Here is a 12,088-nt window from a genome sequence, read left to right on the forward strand (position 1 = left end):
ACACACACACACAGCAGTGAACACACACACACCGTGAACACACACACACACACAGATCAGTGAACACACACACACACCGTGAACACACACACAGCAGTGAACACACACACACACACACACACACACACACCGTGAACACACACACCGTGAACAGCCATTTATGCTGCGGCGCCCAGGGAGCAGTTGGGGGGTTCAGTGCCTTGCTCAAGGGCACCTCAGTCGTGGCCGGCCCGAGACTCGAACCCACAACCTTAGGATTACGAGTCAGACTCTCTAACCATTAGGCCAAGACTTGCTTTAACTTCTTACTTTTTATAAAGGGCAAACACACTGGCAATAGTATCTTAAGAGAAGAACAATCGCTCTGAATACGTTTTGATATCACTATCATTTTATTTGTTTTCCTAGCGTCCGCTTCTAGCTGGTTGGCAGCACTAGCATCACTAGCCTGTTAGCCCAGTTACAGCTAGTACACCTTTTTCACACCAATTATCTCTGTTGTACTTGCCCTATAACACCATGTCGCTTGTGTGTCTGCCTTTGAGTGCAGGTGAAGACACATTCGAGCTACACTCAGTGGAACTGGAGCTGGAGGCCTTGGGGAAGCAGATCTGCGACCTACAGGTGAAGCAGGCTGAGCTGCGGGAGCGGAAAGCTGCGCTGGAAGCTTCCCGGTCAGTCGCTCACCTGTCTCAGGTAAATCCCCGGCGTGAATTACTCCCTCCACCTCTACTCCGTGTGTTTGTCCAGGCCCAGTGCACCCAGGAAGCAGCCTGCCCAGGTGCTCTTCACTCCGGCACCAGAGTACCGTGGACCCTGGGTGCAGCAGCAGGATCCGGCCCCCGGTCGAGGACCTCTCCCACTCCACCACCACCGGTCTTCGAGATCCCCACCCGGAACCGCTTCACCCACCTTTCGCGAGACAGACCGCAACGCTGTGATCATCGGAGACTCCATCGTCCGCGTTACTGTGGCTAAAGGTAAGGCTCGCACTCACTGTTAACCTGGTGCTTGTGTTCTTGATGTCATTGCACAGGTACCTAGGGTCGTGAGCAGAAACACCGGAGCTGTGGTTCTTCACACCGGCACGAACAACACCAGCCTGAGGCAGTCGGAGATCTTGAAGAGGGACTTCAACACCCTGGTGGAGACAGTTCACAGCACAGTGCCCGCGGCGAGGATCATTGTGTCTGGACCCCTTCCCACTTACCAGCGTGGAATCGAATATCCAGACATTGTACCAGCTCCCAACGTCCTCTGTGGGCCGAAGCCTTTGGACGTCCACAGAGCCGAGGCCGACTCTAAGAATCCTGAGACATCTCCAGTTAGACTCTGTGATACTAATGAGATCTGAAGTCCATGATCCTTACACCAATACAACATTTATCAGACTGTATATATATATATAATCACACCCCCAGTGTCACCCAGATGAGGATGAGGTTATATAATCACACCCCCAGTGTCACCCAGATGAGGATGAGGTTATATAATCACACCCCCAGGGTCACCCAGATGAGGATGAGGTTATATAAACACACCCCCAGTGTCACCCAGATGAGGATGAGGTTATATAATCACACCCCCAGTGTCACCCAGATAAGGATGAGGTTCCCCTTTGAGTCTGGTTCCTCTCAAGGTTCCTTCCTTTACCATCTAAGGGAGTTTTTCCTCCCCACAGTCACCTGAGTCACCTCAGACTTGTTCATTGGGGATAAATACATTGTGAACTAAATCTATCTAATATTAATCTTGAATTTTGTATTCTATTAATCTTTATATTATTCTTCATATTAACCTTTTGTTCTATGTTTATGTTCTGTAAAGCTGCTTTGAGGCAATGTCAATTGTAAAAAGCGCTATATAAATAAACTTGAATTGAATTGAATTTGTAAGGGTGAGTATGAAGCATGAACATGTTAAAGGCACAAAAAAATGCTAATGGAAAAATGCAAAAGTCTCTTATTACTCACATCCAATCATCATCATAGCCACGGCGAAGATTTTCTCTCCATCAGTGGTGGGTGCGATGTTGCCAAAGCCAATGCTGGTTAGACTGGTCATGGTGAAGTATAGTGAGGTAATGTAGACCGAGTCCTTGCTGGGACCACCCTCCCATCTACCCGTGCCCGTGGCATTAAAGCGGTATGGTGTGCCTGCTGTCTCACCCAGCATGTACAGCCAGCTGTCCTTACGTACCACATTTGTATCCTCATTAATGACTTCATAGTCTCCGATGCTGTACCAGATGCATGCAAGCCAGTGTGCAGCGAGACCAAACACACACACTAAAAGCATGAGCACAGCAGCACCATATTCAATATAATGATCCAGTTTACGTGCAACTCGGCCCAGACGCAGGAGACGCACCACCTTCAAAGAACTGAACAAACTGCTGATGCCCTGAGAGAGAGAGAGAGAGAGAGAGAGAGAGAGAGAGAGAGAGAGAGAGAGAGAGAGAGAGAGAGAGAGAGAAATAAGACATAAAAAGTGAGAGTCAAAGTGAGATATAGATACAGAGAGAGAGGAAAAAAAACAAAGCAGAAAGTAAGTAAGAGATATAAGGAGAAGTGAAAACAGACAGCATTATAGAAACTGGGAGAGAGAGAAAGAGAAACAAATGGGGACTGAGAGAGACTTAGAAAGCAGGAGAAATCCCCATCACATATTTAACCATCCTTCAAGATCTTCTTACTCTCAATGACTGTGAAAGTAGGAAAGATGTACTTAATTAAGCTGGTTTCTGAATGTTAACTTACTGTATGTGAAAAAATAACTAGATTTAGTTTCTTGTGATTTAAGATTAGGGAAGACCGCACAATTATGGCCACAATAAATAAAAACAGAACTGAAAAACCGTGTGTGTGTTTCTGGAAACAGAAGTGTTGTTTTTGTCCTTCTGTATACTCTGAATATATTTACTGAAGTTTGTAGAGCTGCCTGCTGAGAACACAGAGCATATAAATGGCAGCAGTGCACAACACAGTGTGTTTACTCGTTAATATACACCTACACACAATCTGCTTTCTAATACTGAATAGACAGTAGATGGTAAGAATTAATGTTGTGTAATGTGTTTGTAATCTAATACTGTAGTTTTGTTTTTATAGCTTAGCTCAAGCTGCTTGTTGCAGAGTGTTTGCAGCCAAACTATTGTAATGTGTGTAAAAATAAAACCAGGATGCGTGCAGAGACTCAGACAACATGGTTCAGGTCTAAAAATGTCTCTCGCTTTTCAGGAGTTGCTCTAAAAACTCTTCAGCCTGAAAGCTGGGAGATTTCTGTTATAATAGTAAACATGCAACAAGCCAACATACAACCAAAGGCAAACAATTTAAACACGCATGACGCACACATGAGTTTTGTGCTATAATGTTAAGAGATTAAAACATAGAAAATAAACTAAAACATTAACAAAAAAGCATTAAATTGCATTTTACATTGTTAATAAAAAAACAACAATAACAATGATGATAATAATAAATAATGGGAAATTTTTGGACTAACGAGATTTAATGACTGACTGGGCAACATGGAGCATCCATTCCTATTATGTGTGTTGAAGCCTGTTTAAAAATGGGAAGTAGACGTTACCATGTTGTGAAAACTGAAGCCAGGGCCTATGAAGGTGCCAAAGCATAGACAGTCAATAAGACCAGAAGTGCAGTGGTTCGCTTGTTACAACATCAAAACTATAAAGTAGCTTAAAATCGGCAACCAGAAAAACTGCATAGAATTCTTCACTGAGGGTCTTAACACGGTTTACAGTGAAATAAGACATGCTCTGTTGATCAGTAGAGGGTTTCAGTATCATGTTGAAACTTGAGCATTCATGAGACAGAGGCTGTCATTTCCAAAACCTCATCAACTTTGCTTCTTTAAATAAGTTTATCTATATTTCTATATTTTATATTTATGCTATATTTCCTCACAACAGACTTTTTAGACTGATGCTATCGTTAGTCTGTGTACTGGTGAACCAGTGTTGATTTTTAATTGATAGAAACTTCAAAGCACATTTGTGTCATTCTGGATTAGGACGTCTTCCGCATGCTTTAAATTTTGTGAGGAATGTAAACCGGAGAGGTAACAGCAAGACAAAAAGGAATGGGTTTTTCATTGTTGGCCACAGACTATTAGACTAGAAGACACCTGGCAGCTGGCCATTACACGTGGGGATGTGGTAGCTTAGTGGTTAAGGTGTTGGACTACTGATGGGAAGGTTATGAATTTGAATCCCAGGTCCACCATGCTGCCACTTCTGGGCCCTTAAGCAAGGCCCCTTAACCCTCAGTTGCATAAAGTGATATAAAATATATGTCGCTTTGGATAAGGACATCTGCCAAATGCTGTACATGAGAGCTGGGCAGAGCCATAGAAGGGCAACAACAGCAGCAGTCTGAGGGGGAATCAGAGAAGCACTGCCAGAGCTCTACAAAATGACCATCAGTGGGTTACCTGCTGCTCAAACTGCCACAGACTTCTACAAAAGATTGCAGTTCTCGAAACAAAGTTACTTGTGGTGCTGCCGACCCTGTCAGAACATACAGCAGAGCTTCATCGTGGTCCTTCATTGTGGGGATGTGGTAGCTCAGTGGTTAAGGTTTTGGGCTACTGATCGAAAGGTCATGGGTTTGAACCCCAGGTCCACCAAGCTGCCACTGCTGGGCCCCTGAGCAAGGCCCTTAACCCTCAGTTGCTCAGTTGTAAGTCACTCTGAATAAGGGTGTCTGCTAAATGCCGTAAATGTAATGTAAATGTCCCTCTCAACATAAAGCTGGTGAGTCCTGTGAACCTAATGCTTCTAAACAGGTCATAGTGTTTTCAGAGAAATTTAAAGTAATTGAGGACATAAACAGGGTGCGAGACCCAAAGGTGCTGCATTAGCATCATCTACCCCAGATATGGGTCCAGCTCGAGTAGCTAATATTGGTATTCCACCAGCCCCTCTGCGGCTTGAAAATAGATATGAAGCACTAGTGAGTTTGGGCGAAGAATCCCTAAATGTAAATGGACACAGGTCACATCAGCCAGTAGCTAACGGAGCTAACAGACGCTCAATATCATACGGCAGCGGCGCTCCACTCAGACAGCAGCCAAGCCAAGCACACTGATAGTGGGTGACTCTATTATCAGAAACATTGGAAGCAAGGCTACCCGTACATACTGTTTTCCTCGGGCAACGGTTTCTGATGTTAACAAGGAACTTTACAACATTCTGATGAAACATGAGTCTCTCAGTCGGATTGTCATACATGTGGGAAAGAATGATATTTGGAAAGAACAGTCTGAGCTCCTCAAGAAGGATTTCAATGAACTTTTTGAAACACTTGCAAGACTGAAAGTTCAATCATTCATCAGTGGACCTCTCCCAGCCAGAGGAATAAATATGTTTTCTCGGCTACTAAGTTTAAATTCATGGCTGCAAAAAACCTGCACCATGAGAGGACTGAATTACATTGACAATTTTAATATCTTCTGGAGTCAAAGGCAACTTTTTAACAGAGATGGTATCCACCCAAACAAACTATGTGCTAGGTTGCTTAAAGACAATATCTTTTTCTTCCTTCATCATTCATCAGCTGAGTGTGCCAGTCCACTCAGGATTTCACACCAACACCTGGATGGACATTCAGTTGACAAGGATAAAACTCCGCAGCCACAACAACTACTGTTCACAGACACAGCTCAGGCTGAGAACTGCCCACAGAACTCACTACAGCTGGATGGTGAATCAACACCCAAGGACGTTTCTGTGGATAACAACCAGGAAAAATATAGATAGAAAAGATAGAAAGACGAAGGCCCTCTCCAGCCGCACGACAACTCTATCTAATCTACTGCCTTTAAGACGTCATTCTGAGATGGATACAGGGCCAAAACCAGTTTCTGTTAAATTAGCACTTCTGAACATCCGTTCATTAAAGAACAAATCATTTTTAGTTAATGATCTTATCACCACTAACAACCTGGACTTCGTGTTTCTAAATGAAACCTGGTTAGATGACAGCTGCAGCACTACAGTCCTCAATGAATCAGCCCCACCCAACTTTACTTTTATAAGTGTCTGTAGAGCTGTTAGAAGAGGTGGAGGAATAGCTGCTTTATTCAAAGATGCCTTTCAATGCAAGCAAGTGTTACTTGGTGATTACCAGTCTTTTGAATATTTGTGTATTGCTCTAAAAGGTACACCACGCATTCTGTTTACAATTATTTATAGGCCTCCCAAATACACCCCAACTTTTGTTGATGAATTCACAGAACTTTTATCACCAATCTCCTCTGAATTTGATTATTTTGTTATTGCTGGAGATTTCAACATTCATACAGACAATGCAGAAAACAATACTGCAAGTGAACTGCTAGATGTTTTTAACACTTTTGATCTGACCCAGCATGTGCAAGGTCCTACACACAATAGGGGACACACTCTTGGTCTGCTCATTAGCAAAGGTCTAAACATTCCATCCACTGTCATCAAGGATGAAGCGCTATCTGACCATTTCTGTGTTTACTTTGATTTATTGATCTGTCCTGCCACTGATGCTAGATCTGTCTATGTCAAAAAAAGGTATTTATGAATGCTATATCAATGTTGCCAAACATATCGGCAGACTCTGTTGATGTTCTCCTTGGAAATTTTAACTTAACAGTTAAAGATGCTATTGATGGTATAGCTCCAGTAAAGGTCAGGATGATCACTGGCAGACGTAAAGCACCTTGGAGAAACACAACAGCGGTACAGAGCATGAAAAGAACATGCAGAAAAGCTGAACGTATGTGGCGGAAAACAAAACTTGAAGTACATTATAGCATCTATAAGGACAGTCTTCGTGCTTTCAATGTAGAACTAGGCACAGCTAGACAGATCTTCTTCTCTAACATTATAAACAACAACATAAACAACACTCGCACTCTTTTTGCTACTGTAGAGACACTAACAAACCCCCCAAATCAAGTTCCTAGTGAAATGCTCTCTGACAACAAATGCAATGAGTTTGCAACCTTTTTCTCTGAGAAAATCAGTAATATCAGAATGGCAATCAATACAGCCTCATATTGTAATGTGGTCAGTCAGACCTCACTACAACAACCTCAAAAATTGGTCATTTTCTCAGAATTTAACATAATTGATATAAAAACGCTGGAAGAAACAGTACAACTTCTTAAAGCATCAACTTGCAGCCTTGACCCCCCCCCCACACACACACACACATCCTTTCTCAAAAAGGTACTTAACTGCTTAGAAACTGACCTCTTAAAAATAGTAAATACGTCTCTGCTCACAGGCACTTTTCCAGAGTCCCTAAAAACAGCAGTTGTTAAGCCTCTCCTAAAAAACAGTAACCTAGACAAAACCACACTTAGCTACAGACCGATCTATAATCTTCCTTTTATAGGCAAGATCATTGAAAAGGTTGTTTTCAATCAGCTGAACAAATTCTTAAACTCAAATGGCTACCTGGACAATTTTCAATCCGGTTTCCGCCAGCATCACAGCACAGAGACGGTGCTCATAAAGATAATAAATGATATTCGCTTAAACTCTGATTCAGGTAAAATATCAGTGCTGGTGCTACTACTGTAGATCTTAGTGCTGCCTTTGACACGGTACAGTAGATCACACCATACTTTTACATAGACTGGAAAACTGGGTAGGGCTTTCTGGGATGGTCCTCAAATGGTTTAAATCATACCTAAAAGGGAGAGGTTACTATGTGAACATAGGTAACCATAAATCTGAGTGGACATCCATGACATGTGGAGTCCCACAGGGCTCAATTCTCGCACCGCTTCTCTTTAATCTGTATATGCTCCCAATTGGTCAAATAATGAAAAAGAACCAAATTGCTTAGCACAGCTATGCAGATGACACCCAGATATACTTAGCCCTGTCCCCTAATGACTACAGCCCCATTGACTATCTATGTAAGTGCATTAATGAAATTAACAGTTGGATGCGTCAAAACTTCTTCCAGTTAAACAAAGACAAAACCAAAGACATTGTATTCAGAAATAAAGACACACCTTGACTTTAGGGGTCTAAAGACACAAAATAAAGTCAGAAATCTTGGTGTAATTTTAGAGTCTGACCTTAATTTCAGTAGTCATGTGAAAGTGATAAGCAAATCAGCTTACTACCATCTCAGAAATATAGCCAGAATTAGATGTTTTGTCTCAAGACAGGACTTAGAGAAACTTGTTCATGCTTTCATCACCAGCAGGGTGGATTATTGTAATGGACTCCTTACTGGGATCCCCAAAAAGACCATTAGACATCTGCAGCTCATACAGAACGCTGCTGTCAGAATTCTGAGCAGAACCAAAACATCTGAGCACATCACTCCAGTCCTCAGGTCCTTACACTGGCTTCCAGTTACATTCAGAATAGATTTTAAAGTATTGTTACTGGTTTATAAATCACTTCATGGCTTAGGACCGAAATACATTACAGATGCTAAGTGAATATAAACAAAGCAGACGACTCAGATCATTAGGATCAGGTCAGTTAGAGATACCAAGGGTTCACTCAAAACAAGGTGCGTCAGCATTTAGTTATTACGCCACCTAGAGGTGGGATCAGCTTCCAGAAGAGATCAGATGTGCTTCAACAGTAGACACTTTTAAATCAAGATTAAAAACACATCTGTTTAACTCTGCATTTACTGAATGAGCGCTGTGCTGCTTCACCCTGACTGTGCTGCTTCACCCTGACTGTGCTGCTTCACCCTGACTGTGCTGCTTCACCCTGACTGCGCTGCTTCACACTGACTGCGCTGCTTCACACTGACTGTGCTGACTGTGCTGCTTCACACTGACTGTGCTGCTTCACACTGACTGTGCTGCTTCACACTGACTGTGCTGCTTCACACTGACTGTACTGCTTCACACTGACTGTGCCGCTTCACACTGTGTGCCGCTTCACACTGACTGTGCTGCTTCACACTGTGTGCCGCTTCACACTGACTGCGCTTTTTATCCAAATCACTTTTACTCCTGTTTTATTCTTTTTAACATATTTTAAACTGTTTTTATTAAAATCACATTTATTTTCTTTAATTGTTCTTTGTTTTTGTTATGATTTTATCGTGTTTCTTATTTTTCATATATATTTCTTTTTCTCTTTTATAAACTCTTTTTTCTATGTAAAGCACTTTGAATGACCTCTGTGTATGAAATATGCTATACAAATAAACTTGCCTTGCCTTGCCTATTAGTCCAATATTTCTAGCTGAGATTTAACAGATGTAGTGTCAATTGCATAGTTTAACATTAAATGTAAAATTTCTAATGTAAAGGACATTTATAACTGAGATAATATCCATTGTTAAATTGATAAATATATAAATTTAAATTAAATAATTTTGCTAATTATGTTTATGGATCTGCAGCATATAATGTTGGGTTTTAATTCTATTGATAGTACCAACACTACATGTATAAAGTTTATTATTTTTATTATATATTAATTAGTTTTTTTATGTTTAAATAAATATACTTGATTATACTTCCAAAAATGGTTGTGTGTGTAGAGGGAATGGAAGCAGTGGGTTGATTGTCTTTTAACTTGGAAATGTGTCAGGACTCGTTTATGTTCCGTGTCACGTATCTGCCCTGACTTTGTTTACTCCTCCCATCTCTACACACCTGTTCCCTATTGTTAATAGTATTTCATCATCGTCAGTGTTTGTCAGTGTTTGTCAGTGTACTCTCGTCCTTTGTCCTGTTTGGTTTTCGTCTATGTCCCTGTTTTATGTATTATTATTTATTAAACCCTGTTTATTTGAAGCTATCCTGTATCTGGGTCTGTCTTTCTCCTCCCGGTTGTGACAAAATGTTAATGACTATATCACTAAGACCAAAGCAATCAAATGCTGAATTTCAGAAAAAGAAAACCCTACTTGAGTGACATCTTGATGGTCCCAGTTGTCCATTTGAACCTCAAAAAGAAACAGAGCCAACGGAATATAAATGCAGGGAGGAAAAAAGAAAAATCAAGTGAAATGATAAACACGAGCACATTTATTCTAAATCATAAAGTACAATGCAATGACCCACTGAAACCTTTAGATAAATCATTGTATTTAAAATGAAAAAAATCCTATATGTTTCTAAAATTTTCATGTTATTGTCCTACACGGCTATAGAGTGTGTACTACTGAAAACACCTTTACATTGATATTGACTCTGCCCCTATAAACTCTAACTATAAACTATAAATCTATTACACCCACTATAATCTTTAGTTTATGTACAACACTCTAATTCCTTATATACTCCTTTAAATTCTGGAAAGAGATTTAGTATGATTTTCTGCAGCCAGATTTATTGAGGTATTAATTCATGTAAGAGCGTCAGTAGGTGCAGTGACTCTAATTGGACAGTCAGGAGAAGTTAATTCTCCAGCTGGGTGCAGGACAGAGAACAGGCACAATGCCACATTTTATACTAGGATGCTTGGCTACAAATCCAAAAACAGACACCCACCTACCTGAAGGTACCACACCCTTCCACTCATCACTCTAATTAAATAAGACTTGACAACTGCCAGTTTCAGTAGAAGGAGGCATAGCTTATTTAAATGTACACTGTATGGCCAAATGTTTGTGAACACCAGACCCATACATGTGTACTGGTAACATCATATTCCCCTGTTGCTGTTGAAATAACCTTCTTTTTCTGAGAAGGCTTTTGCCCACATGAATGTGGGGATATGCCAATTTACCTACAAGAGCATTAGAGGTCAAACACTGATATCCTGAAACCTTCTGCTCTTCTAGTCCATCCTGATGTTCCACTTCTGGTTGGATATAGCTTCCATATAGTCTCTCTGGTTGGATAATCCAACTCTAAGTTCTAATGATTTAAAATCCCAGGAGATATAGCGAGGTTGATACTACTCTTAGTTCTTGCTTTTTCAGGGTGTGTTGCCCACAATCCTTGGCAAACACCAGGCGGTGTTCCTCCAAGAGGAACCTCTCTCACTTTTGAGGCAAGGGGCCATAGAACATGTTCCCCTCACGGGACTCCAGCCTTTATAGCCCGTATTTCGTTTTTCCGGAGAAGGACGGAGACTGCGTCCAATTTTGGACCCGCAAGCTCTGAACTGTACTCTGACAAGTTAATAATAATAATAATAATAATAATAATAATAATAATAATAATAATAATAATAATAATACATTTTATTTAAAGGCGCCTTTCAAGGCACTCAAGGACACCTTACAGTTGAGTGGTGATGATAAAATTAATACAACAAACAACAATTATTGACATAAATATTTTAAAATTGATCAGAGAAAGCTAATTTAAACAAGTGAGTTTTAAGACACGATTTAAAAGTAGTCAGCCAGTCACTTTCTCGTATAGATTGTGGAAGAGAATTCCAGAGAATAGGAGCAGCACAACTACAGTAAATGCCCTAGACCTCATAGTGGCTAAATGAACAAACGGTACAACAAGGGAAACAGATGAAGAAGATCTGATAGTATGATTCGGGATGTAAATATGAAGCAAGTCAGAGAGATATTGTGGTGCATAATTATGAAGAGCTTTAAAAGTAAGAAGTAAAATCTTATAGTCTATTCGATATTTAACAGGAAGCCGGTGAAGGCGGTAGAGAACTGGAGTGATATACTCAATGGAGGAGGTTCTAGTAATTATATGGGCAGCTGAATTTTGGACTAATTCAAGTTTGTGAAGGAGTTTGTTAAGTAGCCCAAAGAGAAGAGAGTTACAGTAACCAATGCGTGTTGCAAGTTACAAATTCAAGATGCTCATGCTCAAGGTTATTGTGTCCCAGATCAGTTCAGCTGGTTTGTGACGACAGACCTCAAAGGTGCTTATTTTCACATAGGCATTTTGCCAAAGCACAGGAAGTTCCTCAGGTTCACTTTTAGGAGTAAAGCTTACTGGTATTGTGTTCTTTATTTTGGCCTAGCCTTTTCACCAGGCACATTTATGAAGTGTATGGACACTGCCCTGGCTCCGCGGTGTCTCTGAGTCATCCATGTACTGAATTGCCTGGATGATGCTGTGCTCTGCTGTGAGGTCTCTAGGCCTCAGCTTGAACCCAGGGAGAACCTCC

General features: G+C 41.0%; 1 protein-coding gene across 5 annotated transcripts in view; it reads right to left on the bottom strand.

Moving 5' to 3' along the window:
* Positions 1-12,088, bottom strand: part of kcnh1a (potassium voltage-gated channel, subfamily H (eag-related), member 1a) — a 49,062-nt gene that overhangs the window by 18,647 nt on the left and 18,327 nt on the right. For all 5 annotated transcript variants that reach the window (XM_027176637.2, XM_027176639.2, XM_027176636.2 and 2 more), the window contains one exon: positions 1,974-2,403. In XM_027176637.2, the coding sequence (XP_027032438.2) occupies positions 1,974-2,403 (430 nt within the window). The remainder of the gene's footprint in view (positions 1-1,973; positions 2,404-12,088) is intronic.

This window comes from Tachysurus fulvidraco, chromosome 12 (genome assembly GCF_022655615.1).
Source record: "Tachysurus fulvidraco isolate hzauxx_2018 chromosome 12, HZAU_PFXX_2.0, whole genome shotgun sequence".
Lineage (NCBI taxonomy): Eukaryota > Metazoa > Chordata > Actinopteri > Siluriformes > Bagridae > Tachysurus > Tachysurus fulvidraco.